Source organism: Staurois parvus, unplaced genomic scaffold, assembly GCF_062004578.1.
Source record: "Staurois parvus isolate SC_StPar_1 unplaced genomic scaffold, SC_StPar_1.0 ptg000105l, whole genome shotgun sequence".
NCBI lineage: Eukaryota > Metazoa > Chordata > Amphibia > Anura > Ranidae > Staurois > Staurois parvus.
The window spans coordinates 398,668-418,199 of record NW_028317901.1 but is presented as its reverse complement, the minus strand read 5'-3'; the positions used below and the strand labels follow the sequence as shown (position 1 = coordinate 418,199).

General features: G+C 40.7%; 1 protein-coding gene across 1 annotated transcript in view; it reads left to right on the top strand.

The window, feature by feature from the left end:
• CSPG4 (chondroitin sulfate proteoglycan 4) overlaps positions 1 to 14,949 on the top strand; it is a 125,004-nt gene extending 110,055 nt beyond the window's left edge. Inside the window, exon 10 of the mRNA XM_089671355.1 lies at positions 10,823 to 14,949. Coding sequence (XP_089527481.1) covers positions 10,823 to 12,915 — 2,093 coding nt within the window. The 3' untranslated portion in view covers positions 12,916 to 14,949. The remainder of the gene's footprint in view (positions 1 to 10,822) is intronic.
• Positions 14,950 to 19,532: the final 4,583 nt, after the last annotated feature.

Below are 19,532 nucleotides of genomic sequence, written 5' to 3'. Positions count from 1 at the left end.
GTGTCCTCCCTCCCTGTAGTCATATGGGACATGTGACAGGTCCCAGAAGACTACAGGACCATTCATGAAGCGCAGCGCTACTCGCGCATGCGCAGTGGGTACCCGGCTGTGAAGCCACAAGCTATCACAGCCAGGTGCCCACACTGAAGATACCGGCCTCCTGGAATACAGGACGGCTAGTGAAACAGGCAGCGGCAGACACACCGCGGGACCGAGGGACAGGTAAGTGGCTGTTTTTTAAAAGTCAGCAGAGCTACAGTGGAACTCCGCTTTAACTCTACTGTGCAACCTACTGGTCCTATATTATGCCTCCTCACAACATTAACCTGACCTAAACACCTAAAATTAACATTTAAATTAACCCCTACTTAAAGCAGACAAAAAATGTAAAATTCTTCTTCAATAAAAAAAACTATTGAAATATAAACCTTAAAGCAGAACTTATGCTAGCTGAATGAGGTGGGGCGGTTGCCATAATGTGGAATAGCCAACCTTAATGAATCAGCGCAGTATATCACACGTGGCAAAAATAATACATAGAAATAAAATGAATAGAATGAAAACAATATAAAACAAACCCACCCCCTTGTTGCTTGCTGAACACAGATAAAGTGAATCTTACCTCACTCTCAATAGATATTCCTCATAAGAAAGTGCAGCGCAGCTCCCTATATTCACCCCCCTTCCTAAACAATGCTTATACGACTACCAATAGTGATTAGCGATTAACAATTGTGATCATAAATGTCCTATCAACAAAAAGTCCATGCAACACACGCATTCGTGTTAATAAGTGACACTGTGAGTATCCTCGTCTTTTCACTGTTCGGTGCACCACCACCACACCAGGTAAAAGATGTGCTCACCTCCATATTAATGAAAAGAAGAGGATACTCACAGTGTCACTTATTAATATCAATAGGTGGATTGCATGGGCTTTGTGTTGATTACCTGCAGTTAGGGACACATAATCTTCTCTGGATGCAAGCAGCAGGGACTCCAGGGAGATACAGTGTATATGTTTTAACCTTTATCATCTGCTGAAGCTCATGAATGCAAACCTTTTCTGATCCTTTCAAGATCAATAGAGACATTATTGCGCATACCAAAAAAAGAACTCTGTGTACAAGGAACTGATGACACACTGACTGGCATATTCTAATGGACAATTGAAAGTGTAATTATGATGTGAAAAAAAAACAATAACCAAAAAAAAACAATTTTTGGATTTGGGACACTTTCATTTTTTTTTACTACTGCAATAGGCTTGAGAATACTGAGAGAGATCATAGCAGGAAATCTTATGACCATAGAATACCTAGACTGGTTCTTTATGGACAATGATCATTGGTGATGCTTGACACTTGGCTCTGGTAGTTTAGGAAGTTAGTAGGCTGACTAGTAAGAAGTGCCCCTTGTATTCTGGTCAATCATTAGAAAATATTCCTTGAGTTCAAAAAACATTCCAACTGCAAATGCTTTTGTTTGCACTGCTGTTGTCAACCACTAATAGGACAGGGCAGGGAAAGCAGTGCAGGGTTTGCTGCTGTTGTTACTTTGTGTGCATGAGCAAATTGAATAGACCAGAGCAGCTGCTTATTCACTAGAAAGTGTTACTAAATCCACAACAGTAAAATCAGTGTGTATATGCAGCAAAGCATGCTTGTTATACTCACTGTGGAACCTAGGGGGTTAATCCTCTGCATTGTGTATAAATGCTGTTTGATCCTCACTTCTCTAATCCTCCCCTTCTTCCAGTGTCCCCCTCTTATCTCCTGATAAGGCATATCGTGTGAAGACACTGCACATGCTCAGTTTAGTGTGTTTTGCTAGAGAGGGCTTTTTTTTTCTTGGGAGAGTGCATGTGATTAGCACAGGGCCAACCAACGCTGTCTGGACAGAGGTCAGGGGTTCTGCATCCTCTTAGAGCAGAAAGAAAACTCCTCTTACAAGCTTTACCAGTGCTCAGCTGGACACTGATAGAAGTCACAAGACTGCTCTAACCGCTGATGAGAAAAGGTGTTTAGAAGTTTATATTTACTACAATGATTGCATTTCCATGTTCTGTGTACTGTGGGAAGCCAGATATAGTGAATGCAGGATCCTGGGTTTAGTAACACTGTAAAGCAGGTCAAATGCAGTTCATAGAGGGGTCAGCTACACCTGCCAGTGAAGTCGGATTGATCACAGAAGCATCTCATACTGATGTCTGACAGTGACTGCAGGGTCCTGGGTTTTATAACACTTTAAGGCCTGTTTGACAATGTGTTTTTAGTGCTTTTTGCAGAAATGCACTACAGTCCATTTAACATGGTTTCCTATGGGACACGTTCACATCTATGCTTTTTTGAGCCACTGAGTTTTTGGAAAGGGTCAGGGACTTTTTCAAAGCAAACATTGCATTTTTGGTTCAGTAGACTTCAATGGTGTTGAAGTGATGCATTTTTGACGCATTTTGCATTTTTAATCTGCCCAGCAAAAAGTTGCCACCCCCAAAAAAAAACATCAAAAACGCACGGCAAAATGGACAAAACGCAAACTGCTGGTGTGAACCAGTCCTTAGCCTTGTGGCTTAGTAAACAGAAGGTGTGTTTGCTTCTTAGCAGGCAGAAACAATCGGGTGGTGCACCTCTCTTCCAGATAGGTCTCATTCACATGGATGCTGTGAATCTGCTGTTTATGCTGCTAGTCATGTGCAGGCGGCCTATGTATCTATGGGGACACAGTGGCTGTATGAACACAGACGCATCCTAATTTGATAGGCATGCGCAGGCAGGTGAGAGGCCCCGAATGCAGATTGTCTGCATTCAGGACTGCATACCCTCCCATGCACGCCTGTCATGTCAGGACAAGCGTCTGTGTCCATACAGCTGCTTTGTCCACATAGAGTTACATAGGCTGCCTGAATGCAGCTCCTGGGGGCCCCAAATGAATAAACAAATGGATGATTTATGCTGTATGGGCCACAATGCCCTTATGTTACCAGTAGACATTTACAGTATGTTCACAGCCTACATGTAAATAAACAAGCTGGTGTCTTCCTATACCCTTTACAGATTAAATGCTGGTTCCTGAGGTATAAGAACAGCCTGAAAATACTATAGGGTTCTCTTCTGGATGCTCTGCAGCCACTGAGGGTGATAATTGTTGAAAGTTTGATACAGTGCAGTAAAAAGAATGTCCAGTTTTATAATCTGGAAAGAAAATAAATACGGAGTAGGGTTGGCCAAACTCTTATAAACAATGAAACTATTTGAGATTCCAAATAATTTTCAATCCCAGTAATAAAGTTTGCCATATAAATACCTACAGTATATTACATAGATCATCAGTCTGTATAGGTTATTATTTTAGTTCCTTAAAGTGAGACTAAAACTGATTTCAAAACAAAATCTATTCAAATATGTATTCTTAACTCAAAAAAAAGTCTCTTCTATTGCTCACATTCTCTTCCAAGTCTCAAGTTCCTTTTTTTCTTCTTTTTTTTGCTGCTGTGATCTGACTTCCTGGTAGAGGTGGCCACATTTGTTTTGCATGGTCCGACTGTACAGGTGAAACTCGAAAAAGTAGAATATTGTGCAAAAGTTCATTTATTTCAGTAATGCAACTTAAAAGGTGAAACTAATATATGAGATAGACTCATTACATGTAAAGCAAGATAGTTCAAGCCATGATTTGTCATAATTGTGATGATTATGGCTTACAGCTCATGAAAACCCCAAATCCACAATCTCAGAAAATTAGAATATTGCGAAAAGGTGCAATATTCTAGGCTCAAAGTGTCCCACTCTAATCAGCTAATTAAGCCATAACACCTGCAAAGGGTTCCTGAGCCTTTAAATGGTCTCTCAGTCTGGTTCAGTAGGAATCACAATCATGGGAAAGACTGCTGACCTGACAGTTGTGCAGAAAACCATCAGTGACACCCTCCATAAGGAGGGAAAGCCTCAAAAGGTAATTGCAAAAAAAGTTGGATGTTCCCAAAGTGCTGTATCAAAGCACATTAATAGAAAGTTATGTGGAAGGGAAAAGTGTGGGAAAAAAAAGGTGCACAAGCAGCAGGAATGACCGCAGCCTGGAGAGGATTGTCAGGAAAAGGCCATTCAAAAGTGTTGCCATAACACCTGCAAAGGGTTCCTGAGCCTTTAAATGGTCTCTCAGTCTGGTTCAGTAGGAATCACAATCATGGGAAAGACTGCTGACCTGACAGTTGTGCAAAAAACCATCATTGACACCCTCCATACGGAGGGAAAGCCTCAAAAAGTAATTGCAAAAGAAGTTGGATATTCACGGCTTGAACTATCTTGCTTTGCATGTAATGAGTCTATCTTATATATTTGTTTCACCTTTTAAGTTGCATTACTGAAATAAATGAACTTTTGCACGATATTCTAATTTTTCAAGTTTCACTTCTGTAGGAAAGTAGCCACCAACTCCTACTCATTCCAGGGATGGACTAGGCACTATAGACTATAGGATTTGTAGTGTACATAGAGCAGTGCACATGACCACAACTATTGTGCATTGCTCGTTCTTATCAAGCGGAAGTGAGGGGAAAAAAGGAGAGGTTCAGGAGCTCAGGGAGGATGTAACAAGGAGGCAGAAAAGGCAGTAAGAAACAATTTCATGACCAATAGATTACAGGGCCATTGGGTAGTGGATGTGTAAGGATTATTTTTGTAAAATAAGGATATTGCTTAGTGTCACCTTGACCTGCCTTGATAACATAAACCGAGAGGCAGGATTTTCAATGCAGGGCAACATCTGCTCATACATTCTACTGATATAATAAAGACCCACTAGGGTTATACTGAAAAATCCAGTAATGCGAATCAGAGGATTTTTGTGACCAGACTATACAAAGCAATGATGGATGATTTTTTTTTAAGAATAAAATTGTATTCATTTTCAATTGTACATGTACAGACAATTAAAGTGAAAAGTCTTAATCAAGGCATTCCCAATCAATTTGTACGATAGAAAAAGTCAAATGTCTCACTGACTCTGCTGTGGCCTTAGCCTGTAAGAACCAAAGATCATATAGAGAGTCGGTCTGTATCAAGGGAAAATCATCTGTCACCAACACGGGCCACACTGGGTTGGTGACATCATAAGGGGGCAGGGTCTCCCGGTGATGTCACTGGATGGCCCCGCCCCTTAGGTAAGTGCTTTCAGACAGTGTTGTTGCCAGATGACGAGAGCATTTGTCAGTACCGGATGTTTTTTTTTTCTTTCTTTGTTTTCTGGTCAGCGGTGTCATGATTGTCAATGGATCTACACCAGGGGGCACTTTTTTCTTTTAATAAAGGACTTGTCAAAAACTTGTGTTTTTATTTACTTTTTACACTTTTTTGATGAATGAGTAGAGCTAGTATGTACCCCATACCCATTCACATGAGGTCCAGGATCTGGGAGCCCCCTTGTTAAAGGGGACTTTCAGATTCCAATAAGCCACCTGCCCACAGACCCCATGACCACCAGCCAGGGCTGTCCTCATCAACATGAGGACAAGGTGCTTTGGGGGGGACCTCCCTGCCCCAAAGCACCCCCCCCATGTTGAGGGCATGTGGCCTGGTATGGTTCGGGGGGGGTGCTTGCTCATCCCCCCTTTTCCTGATCTGCCAGGCTGCATGCTCGGGTAAGGGTCTTGTATGAATTTTGGGGGGGGGGGGGGGCTGCACCATTTTTTTTCTAAATTGTGGCATGGGGTTGCCCTTACAATCCATACCAGACCCAAAGGACCGTTTTTTTCACTTTTTTTATTGCCGGCAATGTTTTTTTTTTACATTCCGCTGTCAGCGGGGAACCCCACTGACTGCTGATGACTCACCCGTTATTATGGATATGGCAGCCAGCTTCCCGACCCTCTCCTTAACAACAGCGCACCTGGCTCCTTAACACTGAATCTACTAAATGTAGCTCACACACTAGGCTAAACACTGCTAAATGCTGGTAAAAAAACACGCTAAAACATTAGCGTTTTTTTGTCCAGTGTTTCTAAAGCAGTTTTTAACTTTTCTAGTGTGCATGAGACCTGAAAAGGGTTCACAGCATAAGTAATAGGGCATGCCTGGACATTCTGCACCTCTGCTGGTGTAATCTGTGATGCTCTTAATTCCCCTCAACATGCTTTGTGGGTTGTTGATGGAAAAGTGACCCTGAATTTTAGAGCATAGTTTAACTTGGCCCTCCTTATACTTGCAATGCAATGAGGGTTGTCCTTGCCGCCCTGCGTTCAAATGTGTTAACAGACCTGAACACGGGATGACAGGCTTTCAGCAGAGTGCAAACTTCTGCCTTTAATTTGGGTTTCTGGTTGGGGTATACAGTAAGTGTTTTTGATGCATATTTTCAAGGCCCACATTTGTCAGACTTGTTGCTGCCTCTTCAAACATTTTCCAGCTGGAACATTCACAACAATCCTGTAGCTCTGAGACACCGTCACTTGGCCACACTGTAAAGTTATTGGTTTACTGATTTTCAGCAAGAGGCAGTAAGCAGAGACCAACATCATGGAATTGTGGTTGTAAAGGCCAATGTGCGAACAAGGAATAGCTCTATATGCCCCCATTCCTTATCTGTAAATATTCAAGCATGTTCACTCCTCAGGTGGCAATAGTAATGCTGATGAAACTTTGGCTAAACATCTGTCAGGTTGGCATGATTAAAAGCACCGACAATCACATATTGAGCCTATTTTGAAGTGAACAGATGTTATCATGAAGCTGATCCAGTTCATTGTTAGCCTTAGTACTCGGGGGGCAGGGTTGTCTTAATAGCAGCATGGGCCCCTGGGCAAAGTTATCCACTGGAGCCCCTACCGCCTGCCCCAATTTATGCATTTAGTCAAGAATTAAAGTATAAATAGTTGATAGAATTTAAACATATACTTATTAGTGCTTTTAATAAAACTAATTTTAAACAATAAAAAAGCATGCCATAAATCAGAGACTAATCAACACAAAGGGCACAGTAGAAAGAGGAGGCAGAGAGGCACAGTATGAGGGGGGAGGGGGGATCAGGGGGGTACAATACTGGAATCAGGAGGGCACAGTACACATTTTGGGACGCTGCCCAGGAGACATGCCCATCCCAGGACAGCTTAGTTACGAGCATGACTGTCCCAGCAAATCCGGGACAGTTGGCAAGTATGATGTAATGCAAATTTCTCATTGGGCCCCCAATGCACCTGGGGCTCTTGGGCATTGCCCAGCCGTGCCCATTCATTAAGACAGCCCTGCTCAGGGGAACATCAAAATGAGGACTACTGTAAATTCCCGCAGCAATAATGTTCCCGACATTTCATTATTAAATATTCTACTATCTTAGAGAAGTGACTACCAACAAAGGAAGAGTTTGTGCAGCAGCCTTTGTTAATGTAAATACAAAAGTCCACCTCCTCAAGTTCTCCCTGACAAATTATTACAATTTGCTTGATAGAACAGTATCCCATTGAGTTGGAAAGCCACATTCGGCATGTTGTTATTTAGCCAAGTTTCCATCAGGAGAAAGATGCAACAGTTCCTCATCACCCAACAAACATTTAGTCTCATTCGAATCAGATCCATTATCTTTCCCAGTGAGCGAACAATGGACAGAAGGAGTGATGGCATAGCTGGGCTGGTCACCTTAGTGCTAAGCTTAGCCAACAAACCAGCTCTTTCCTCTTCTTCCACTTCCGTGCACACCACTTCTTCTTGCCTCTAAGCTGTTGTAGTCTGCTACTAATGGGCCTTGTGTCTGCAAAAGCTGCAGTCTGCTAAGTGCTGCTCTAAGCACCGATGGAAACGAGGCAGGCAAATAATTATTATTGTGCAGAAGTTTGGCTGGACTGCACCTTCTTGGCTTAGTTACACAGTTCATATTATCTACCTCCTTTACAGCATATCCAAGAGAGAAGGAAGCCACTGCTCTGCTGTGTGCCACCATGACTGGAATGTGTAGTCACCTGGAATGATAGCAAAAGCAAAGAGATCATCAAGACCATTCAAGAAATAAAAGAAAAACAGTAGTACTGTTTTCTTATTTTATACAATAAGAGATAATAGGGCATAATAAGAGACTTGTACAAGTATATCTGGTCAAAATACCCCAAAAGGCATACTTGGAGGGCTTTTTGTTCATTTCAGAACTGTTTCTCTCTTCATACAAGTCTATGGGAAGACATAAAGCAGCCTACAGCTGGTCAACTGCACCTGCAATGAATTGTGGAGGATCTCAGGAGCATCTCAAACTCATGTAAAAGCACACAACATTTGAAGCCTGTCCACAGGCCCATAAAAACATCCAAAAAACTTCCAGACCTTTCTTGGTTTATACATTTATAAGGAAGCAATTGGTGTGTTTTTTTTTCTTTTTTATTAAAGTAGTATAGCTTGTTTACTTTCAAAGTGAATCTTCAGTAATCTTAGTGAAACTCACTTTGTAAAGGATACTGAATCGTGTGTAAGGAAAAGAAAAAAATATTTTTGGTGACCCCCCTCCTTCACTTCATTCCTGCTTCATCTGCACCCATCCCCCACTTCTTTTTTTTCTTCTAGTCTCAGGTTGCAAGCGTACATTTGTACCACACATACTGGATTGGTCTGGATGTTTGAGATAGAGTGAGAGTGAGCCTAGGGATACTCCAGTAACTGAAAACTGAAAATGAGGATACTAACTCTGAACTAAGACTTCAAGGTGAAAACTTTGAAGTGTATAGAACAGTACAAAACAGGGACTCCTCAACAGGAATACTGTCCTGAGTCTACAAGTAGTGACTGCTGATCTCCCTGAAAAACCCAAGAAAGTTTTTAGGTCCCAAAGGCTGGTGCTCACTTTTTCCTGATCCCTGTGAAGCCACGTGCAAAATCAGTCAACTGCTGTACTCTAGTTGCCTGTCTTCTGGATTCCTCGGAGTCCTTCCTTAAATGCTCCGGGAGGACAGAATAGAGGTCCCCCAACCAAACCGCAGCTGGAACCCCACAAAAGATGCTTGCAGCTCCAGGCAGATTTCCCACAGCCCTCAGGCTGGGTCTTATTCCCTCAGGAACAAGAGACCTCTGCCCTGAGCCCTAGCCCATTTATACCATCCCCAGCCTCCTGCTGGTCACCTGGTATAATGACCAGGGATTGGTTGGGAACATATTAACATGCAGGCTGGGGTCATCATTCTCTGCTCACTATTTCCCAAGGTCCCCTGACAGACAGGGGCAAGTAATTGAGCCATACCAACAGGAACAAGAGACCTCTGCCCTGAGCCCTAGCCCATTTATACCATCCCCAGCCTCCTGCTTGTCACCTGGTATAATGACCATAGATTGGTTGGGAACATATTAATATGCAGGCTGGGGTCATCATTCTCTGCTCACTATTTCCCAGGGTCCCCTGACAGACAGGGGCAAGCAATTGAGCCCATACCAACAGAGTCCAGAGCAGACCTAACTAATCCATCAGTGCTCTCCCTGCATACAGGGAGGCCAAAAACTAAATTTAAACAACTGTAGCTCAATGGGGCACTGCACATTAAAAATGCTCTTGTTGGCCATCTCCTGGTACCATATTTTCTGAACTCTGGGTACTCATGCTGCACAGTTGTCCTGAATCTTCTCATATAAAAATTAATAAAAACTGTCAGTTAAAAAAAATGCTCTTTTTGATATAGGTGCATGTCAAGTTCACATACTTTAGTCTTTGGAAAGTTCATAAACCAAGTCTGTAAAACAGCTCACATGCAAGTTTTGTAACTTTGAAAACCTTTAACAAAAAAGGATTGAATAAGAAAAATGATTTCATTTTCACATAATTGGGTTATTACATTCAGAATGACTTCTCTCAATCACCAACCTAAGTGAATATTGTCTTTGAAAAGGGAAGTTTCACTTAGTGAAGGCTTAGTGAATGAGATGAAGCTATGCTGACTTTAATCATTCAATTTTGTACGAGCAAAAATCCTACTTTTCTTTTTTTTTCACATTGCAAAGTAAAAATTTTATTTCAGAGTGACCATGTTCTATTCCTTTTGTAAATTAGGGTCAGTGTGTCCCTTTCACATTCCTCGTGGGGCTGAAAATAAACGTAGAGTTAGGTAAACTTAAAACAATAGAATGGTTTAAATGCCAGCAAATTTCATCCCTTTGGAGGTGCACTTTGATTGGCTAGTAACGGAAAACATAGGAATTCCTCTACCTCTACTTTGTTATTGTATACATGATACTTTCTAGTGCTTATAAAGATGCGTTTCTGAGCAGAGGCACATGGAATGATATAAAATAAACCAGTGACTCTAAATAAATCCTATAACCAGGATATATTTCCAGTCTTTTCTTGAACATTTAATATTTTGTTAGCATTCAAACTAACACATTAGAATTGATACAGTATGATAAAATTGCAACCTTGCAATGGAGGTTGCAATGTTGTTGCTTAGAAATGTCCACTGGCTATTCAATATGTGGAAGATGGAGCTATCTAGGACCCAAGCAGTGATTCATCAAACAATGCACAACATATTGATTTGCCTGTATGTGTTTAAAACTGTAATAGCTTAAAAAAAAAAGAAAATTCTAAAATCAGAGCAGCTTGTGGAAATGTATCAGGGAGATATTAATGTTTATATATTTAAATTATGTCTCCTTTATCTATGATTTTAACCATCAAGACTGTGATATGTCCATGACAACTGGTTTATAGGGATGTTAAGTCTATTAAAGCTATTCTAGTCTACATCAAAGAAATCTACATAGAAATATTTATTCAGGTCATGTCCAGGTAGTAATTCCTTAATGTTTAAATGTTTGCTTAAAAAAATAGAATGGTTTAATTTTTGCTTTTGTTTTTCCAGGTCTTGACATTGTGCAAGGTGGTTCTTCCCCCATCACTTCCAACTCCCTTGATGCATCCAACCTCTTAGCAAATCAAAGTATCTCAAGACTTACACATGATGTGGTTTTCTTTGTTACTGACTTTCCCTCAGAGGGTCATCTCACTCTACATGATGCCATACTCAGCCCACAAACTCCATATTTCCTTCAGTCACATCTGGAGAATGGAACCTTGTTGTACACCAATACCAAAGTAGGCAGTCTTAATGACAGTTTTAAGTTTAAGGCTCAAATCCATCCCAAATTTCAGTCTTACCATGAACCTAACCATAAGGAAACCATCTGGACAGTTACAGAGTCATTTAACATAACTTTTACAATTCCACCTATTGTACCTGACATTATGCTTCCACCAAAATCTACATTATACCTAGCAGTGGGCTCAAATGTTTCTCTTACTCCAGATTACATCTCTGTAGACAGTGCTTTGGTTTCTTCTGATAATATAATTTACTCCATAGTGGAAGCCCCCTTAGGTGTATCAGTTGAAACAGGTGGGAACCAGTCTATTCCATTGGCAAAATTCTCTCAACATGACCTCACCAGTTCAACACTTATCCTTTTGGCTAACCTTACTGCAGTTTCAGGAGATATCATATTCAATATTTCTACAGGACAACAAATTCTTATAGAAAAACTACCTGTAAAGGTACTTCCAGTAAATCAGGCTAATTTTGAAGTTAGACAAGCATCTGGCAGCACCAAGATTACAAAGGCACAAATACAACCAATACCAGGAAGAACTACAGAGACATTTATCTATAAAATCACAAGGCTGCCGAATTATGGTGATGTAGTAGTTGGCCACGTACCAGTTACAGAGTTTAATGAAGAACATGTAAACAAAAATGAAGTATCTTATACCTTTACCAATTTCTTTTCCAACCAAGATCAGTTTGAATACCTTGCAATTTCTGATCAGGGTGAAGAAGCTGTTGGAAAAGTAACAATAGAGGTTTCTCCAATGGTGAAGATCGGAAGCAAACAACAATGGCCACGAGGCTGTATCATTAGACTGGGGCTAGATGTTGTTGATGCAAGTGAATTGGGCGCACTCACAAAGAGTGTCCCTCAGTTCAAAGTTGTCCATCATCCAAGAGAAGGAAAGGTGGTAAGATTTCCTTATGAAGGTGGTAGAGGAGAAGCAACAAGTACTAATGTATTCTCACAGAAAGAGCTAGAAAGTGGAGTTATAGGAGTGGAGTTAAGGGAAGATGAGCAGAGTGGAACAGGCATAAGAGGGGATAGGCTTCATTTGGTACTTAGTGCTAGTCAAGTACCTCCAGCAAATGTTACTGTAAGGTTTAGTACTGTACCTTACAACTCTTCCCACTCCTACAGTGCTACCCTACTCAGGATACCTGGAAATATAGAGACTACTACAAACCTAGCAGCATCTGCAACAACCTTGGCATCCACAAGCATTACTACCACAAACAAGCAAACTCCAAATGTTGGGTCAACCATTCTTATAGAACCCATGACTAGTAAGTCAGCCACAGAGTTACCAACCACAGCATCATTTTCTTCTACTAATGCTTTGACTACAACCAAGAATTTAGATCAAGTAACAACCTCTTCAGTTACACCAGCCCTTGTACCTACCACATACCCAGACATTTCCAAGAACAGTACTACTACTGTGACACAAGACTTTTGGGTGTCAGAAGACCTAAGTACAAGCACTACTCAAGATGTGTTCTTAAATATAACAAGTGTAAATGCATCCACATCACCAAACCCAGCTAGGGAAGGTACATTGCTTGGTTTTATGAATACCCACATGTATAGTATCATACTACCTATTTGTATAGTATTACTTCTTATTTTACTTGGACTTCTTATTTTAGCCTATTTTGTACGGAGAAAAAAAATGGGAAAACACCATGTCCAAAAAGCAGCCACTTCTGCCAAGACTGAGAATGGAGCTGCAGATCGGCAAACATTTCGTCCAACTGAGCCAGAAAGGGGTATCCCCCTTTGTGATGTTGGAGGGCACAAGGGCAATGGATCGGGTGGAAATGGACAGCCAGGTAGTCAGTACTGGGTGTGACAACTGAGGGAAATCATTCCTAGGTTGGCATTAAACGCGGGAATTTTCCTCCCAACAGCACTCAGGATGGTGAATTTTAATTTCCCATGCTTAGCACTTTTCTATTTTTACAGAAGCAGTGCAGGTTGGGACTATTCTAATAAATATGCAACATCTTTGCCTTTACAATATGGTCAAGCTGTACTGGACGCAGCCAAATTCAATAGCTATTATTTTAGAAGCTGGGCTACGTAGAACGTTGACGGCTTCCTGGCATCTGGACAAGGAAATATGTGCATGGTTTAACAGTACTGTATCCTTCCAAGAGCATGTGTGAAAAACTGGAGGCAGATTGAACAGTAAATATAAGAGGAATCCCTATATATTTCATAGGACACTATGGTTGACCAGCACCTGCAACAAAACCCCTTCAAGTTTATACAATGTTTCATTCAACAGACCAATCCAGCTACAAGTCAAAATTCTAATTTTATATAGACTGTAGAACATTGCCTGCTAAATACTTTGTTCAAAACTTGTAGCTGTATTGTAAATCACTATTTTCTTGTCATTTTGTTATGAAACTGCTATTGCTAATGTGCTGTGTAAGGGGCATGCCAGGTTCATGTACATGCTGACTACATACAGGTATAATATCACAGTTCAAAGCAGAACTTAATTTTCTTTCGTACCCTTTGAAATACGGTTAAATTGAGGCCTTCTATGACTTGGGAATTAGCACAGCACCTGACATCATAAAAAAAAGCATTAAAATCAGTTTGGTCCGAACTGAACGACTGTTCATTTTAAGAACAAAAGGTACAAATCCAGAATTTTTGGCTGATTTAGAGAGTGGAATTCCAAAGCATTTACTGAATAAAAAATCCATGATATCATGACAGAAATATTCAGAAAATCGGTCTAATGCAAACTGCAGCTCATGATTGGTGACTTCTACATGCTGCAGCCCAAAGAAACTTGTATCAATAATATGCCATCCAACCACCATAATAATATCTCGTAACTGCCATTTCCCCAGGTGCCAGTTGTGTATGTCTTTTGAGCATATCATTCTCAGGTATAAAATATAATTAAATTAAATAAAAGAAAAAGAAAAAAAAGGACCATAATCACCTAAACTAGTATGCTCAGAATTAGATGGGATTTTGGGAAGCTAAACTACCTCAGTAAATACTGCCAACCAACAGCCTATTGGTGAGACAAACATATAATAAGGTGGTAACTTGAACAGTTTTCATTATTAATCTGATGCTATAATGTATCAGACTGCACTACAGAAGTAAATCGTATTAAATGTTTTTTTCCCTCACAGCAGCAGATTTCATTTTCTCTTTGCAAAGTTGCTTTTATAAATAGGTGTAAGTTATCTTTTGACGGGGAACTTCATGGAACTTTCCTCCAATATCTTCTTCTTATTATTGCTTTCTGATCTGTTGTGTTTTAACTCACACACAGTATTGATAGCTGAGAGAAGAAAAAGTGGCAGCTAGGAAAGAGCTTTAGATGAATGCTCCAACAAGAAAAATGTGAAAGTATACCTTACACCTGTTTCTAGAGGCAGCTTAGTGAAAAGGCAGATAAATCTGCAATGGCTGCAGTAAACCCATAAAAGCTGTCAGTAGGAAAACCTGTTTCCTGTGCGACCACATAGTAGTGAGTCAACTAAACAGGTTTTGTTTTCAATACCCCTTAATTTTCTAAGCTCTTAAGTGAGAGAAAAAATTTAATCCTATTACAATCATGCTTGCCTGCAGCTTGTGGCCCATATTATTATGCCAGCATACTGTATCTTGCGTTTCCAGGGTCAGAAATATAGTGGTAGTCTTAGTTACACATGCTGCCACCAGTACAGAAATGTCATTTTCTTCTCATCTCAATGTCTGTATATCTGCTCATGATTGTATTGAACACATATACAGCAGTACTTTTCTACATCTTCATCAGCCTGTTTTTCTTTAATTCCATTTTCATGAAATATTGTGATGCCATCAATGCACCTTGTCTGTTGAAAGTAATAAAATATTTTGTTTTTCACACTGTGGGTCAAGTAGTGCGTACTTACGAGCTGAAACAATTATTTACATATCAACCATGTGACTATCTACTGTCTGACAACAATCACGCAATATTTATTTGCATTGTTTTCCCATACATTGTTACATCCCATACATATATCCTAATTAACCAGTCCAAATTCAATTTGTGGGTGGGCGTTCAGAAAATTGACAGCCGAATAGTGGCTGCATCCATTCAGATGAAGTCGCTGTTTGGGTATTCTGACAGTCACCGGGGCTGCACATTCATCCATCCGCACTGTATAAGCTGGCCATATACTGATAGACATTTGTTCACCCAGTTTTTAGTTCACTGTAGAGCAGCATCTATGTGTCCTCATTCCATCTAGTATGGCTTGTGTTCTTTGCAAAAGCCCTGAAAAAGTGGAGATGATTAGCTTTCTTAGTGCCAATATCTCTAGCATTCCATACAAATGTCTTTTTTATGTCTCTGTAAAACAATAATCCCCAATATTCCAAATGGATCTTAAAAACTACAAGTCCCACTATGGCCTGCTGCAGCTTTTCTCTTTGTAGAGCTCAATGTCCAGTGATGCCCCATTGGGGTCTTTCTGGCTTCTATACATTTACAAGATCCAGCTTGTTCCACCAATTTATTTCTTTTATCCTAAAGCTGGCCATACACTGACTGAATTTAGGCCATTTCAGCCAGGACCAGCTGAATTTCAATCAGTGAGTGGCTGAATGGACAAGTTGGAAAACCTTTCTGGATCAGCAACCACAACTGCTGATTAGTGCATTCTGAGTTTGCTCCTTCATCTGCTGTATCCATTGCTCAATGTGAAACTAGTACAAGTAGTACCTTACAATAAAAATGGCAGCAATGCTATATCAAACAGTAACATATTAGGGACAGTACAATGTAGCAAGAATCAAGAAAATTGTTTCACTTGGAACTGCTTAATTTTTAGTCTTTTGAGAACCTACCCCAGGAAGGTTGCTTCTACTACTTTTTTTATAATTATTTTGTAAAGATTAACAAGTGTATTACATCCAAGTTATTACATATTATATGGGCCTTAAAATAAAGATATATCTGACAAGCTGAAAATCCTACAACAAACATTAGAAGCAATAAACATAGAAATAGCACTAGTCAGCTTGCAAAAATAGTCCAGTATACAAAACACGCAAAAATTGCAAACACAGAAAAAATGCAGTGCCAAATTAACAAAAGCAATAAATAAAAAGATAATTCAGTATAAAAGTATAAAAAAAACAACAGATAAAAGTTCATGAATTGAAAAAGTCCACAAAAAGCTGTCAATGTGCCTTTAAGAGAGAATGGTGCATCCACTAGCAAGCTTATATGAAAAGCTAGCATATTTCAATCTTCCTCCAGAAAAGTGCATCACAGAGTGCAGATATATAACACCACCTCTACACACTCACTGACTTTTGTGCTGCACAAAGAGAGCAGCAAAACTTCATAAATTAAAACGTTACTAAACCCGCAACAGTAAAATCAGTCTGTATATGCGGTAAAGCATGCTTGTTATACTCAGGGCTGATGCGTCCACTAGGCAAACTAGGCGGTCGCCTAGGGGTGTCTGGGCGTAGCACAGACCGACACTCTGTGTGGGACACTGCCACATCATGAATGATCCTTCAGCTGAGGGGAGGGGCAGCAGAGGGGAGGAACAAAGGACAGAGGAAGATGCCGGGTGTCTGGGGCTGGTGTAGCTGCTGAGCTGCAGCTCCTTCCAGTGTTCCTCTCAGATTCAGTCCCTTACTGCAAGCTGGCTGGCGTCTGCTGATCACTGTGGAGTTCCAGCCCTTCTCTTCCCATTCATCAGTTGAGGCAGTGCTGCGCCTGCGGAGGAAGGTAATGTCTGACTCGGATGTCTCGTGTCTATGTGAGTGTGACCTGGCAGGCAGGACATCCATTACATGTGCAATGTGTCAATGAGTGATGACAAAATCATGATTCCACAGCCTGCTCTTATAGTGCCTGTTGGGCTGGGCCTGCTGATCTGGGATCAGTTGTCTGTTGTCACAGCATTTTATCTCCCCCGATTGCCTGGGATCTGTCAGAGTGTGGATCCATCATCCTCCACTCACCGCAACTGCCACCCTGCCACTGCCAGCCACAGATACAGTCCGTCCGTGACACTGATTTTCTCTTTAATATCGGTGCTGGTGGCATCCTATGGCACTTTTATTTTTGCAAATTAAAGAAATTTAGCAATTTTATGTTTTGTTGATTTAATATTTTCTGTTTTTAAACATTTTTTTTACCCTTTGGGGTGGGGGGGCACAAGTAGCTGATTTTGCCTAGGGCGCAAAATAGTCTATAGACTAGCAAAAGCCCTGGTTATAATCATTGTGGAACCTAAGGGTTTAATTCTCCACATCATGAAAAAAGGATGTTTGATCCTGTCTTCTCTGATCCTCCCCTTCTTCTACTGTCCTCAATCCATCTGCTGATAGAACAGAGCCTTGGGTGCAAGCTGCACGTGCTCAGTTTGGTGTGTATTGCTAGAGTTTTTTTGTGATCAGCACAGGGCCAATCAAAGCTGTCCAGACATAGGGTCAGGGGTCCTGCAGCCTCATAGGACAATCAGGAGAGAATGAAAACTTCTCCTACAAGCTTTAACCAGTGCTCTGCTGGATATTGATAGAAGTCAGAAAACTACTCTTACTGCTGATGAGAAAAGGTATTTAGCAGTTTATATTTAATAAAATAATTGTATTTCTATGTTCTGTGTACTGTGGGAAACCAGATACAGTGAATGCAGGGTCCTGGGTTTAGTAACACTTTAAATAAATAAGGGCTTCTCAATGTGGGATAATAACCTCTTCTGATGATACTCCTCTCCAGCAAGGGGCTGCCACACTGCCAATATATCAAGCCTTGAAGGGATTTTCACCACATGCAGCTGCAAGAGATGGTATATAGCAGGAGTCTCCAAACTTAGCTTTAGAGGGGCTGGACTGTGGCTGGTCGGGGGTAGAAATTGTCCTGCCATCAATGGGGGGTATGTAATACCCCATTATTTATTTTGATTGGAGAAATAGTGGCCCATTGTTGGTGTCAGTGGGAAGAATAATGCCCCAAAGGCAGGATAAAGGCAAACAAAGGGCCACATCTGGCACCCGGGCCACACTCTGGAGACCACTGGTATATAGTATAGCATTTTATTTATAAAATACCTCTAAATCCATCAATTCAAGAGTGGAGCTATACGTGCTGACATCACACCACCATTTCTGGTTCGGCGGCCATCTTAGAAGGTAATTGTTCCATGCTGTGGATTACTAATTGACTGTGATGGAAGACTCCAGTTTTTAACTTGAATTGATGGATTTAGATGCATTTTACAAATATTACAAAGATTTATATTTTAGAAATCAAATACTACACTATATACCAATACCTGTGGCTCTATGTGTTGAGCAACACTTCCAGGCTTGATATATTGGAGGTGTGGCGGCCCCTTGCTGGAGAGGATATTCATCAGAAGAGGTTATTCTCTCACACTAAGAAGCCCTTGTTGATTTATGCGAGTTTAGTTGCTCTCTCTATGCAGCTCAAAAAACATGAGTATGCAGAGGTGGCAGAATATATCTGCACTTGGTGATGCACTTTTCTGGGGAAGTGTGAAATACACCACAATGGCACATTTTCAGTGGATTGCTGATGGATGCACCATTTTCTCTTAAAGGCACATTGACAGCTTTTTGTGGACTTTTTCAATTCATGAACTTTTATCTGATGCACTTTGTTTTTTACACTTTGTATATATGAATTATCTGTTTATTGCTTTTGTTAATTTGGCACTTAATTTTTTCTGTGTTTGCAAATATTAGAAGCAGACACCTAGGAATGTATTTATAAATACTACTAATTCCTACTGTACCTTTACCCCCTCCCTCCTAGATTGTAAGCTCGTAAGAGTAGGGCCCTCTTACCCCTCGTACGTTGTTTGTTGTTGTTGTACTGTGCCATGTATTGTCCCCCCTATTGTACAGCGCTGAGCAAACCCTTTGGCGCTATATAAACTCGTAGTAATAAAAATAATAATAATAAATAGTTTGCATGTAAATTCATTCTGTGCAAATGGGGCAAAATCAAATGTCCTCAGGCTATATTCTCTTCAGCTCGAGAATGTATTAAAGTTTTACTAAACCCACAACAGTAAAATCAGTCTGTGTATGCAGTAAAGCATGCTTGTTATACTCACTGTGGAACCTAAGGGGTTAATCCTCTGCATTGTGTAAAACGCTGTTTGATCCTGTCTTCTCTGATCCTTCCCTTCTTCCAGTGCCCCCCTCTTATCTTCTGACATATCATGTGGAGTCACTCTGCACATGCTCAGTTTGATGTGTATTGCTAGAGAGGTTTTTTTTTCTTGGGATAGTGCATGTGATCAGCACAGGGCCAATCAGCACTGTCCAGACAGATGGTCAGGGGTCCTGCATCTTCCTACATCAGAATGAAAACTTCTCCTACAAGCTTTACCCAGTGCTCGCTGGATACTGATAGAAGTCACAAGACTGCTCTAACTGCTGATGAGAAAAGTTATTTAGCAGTTTATATTT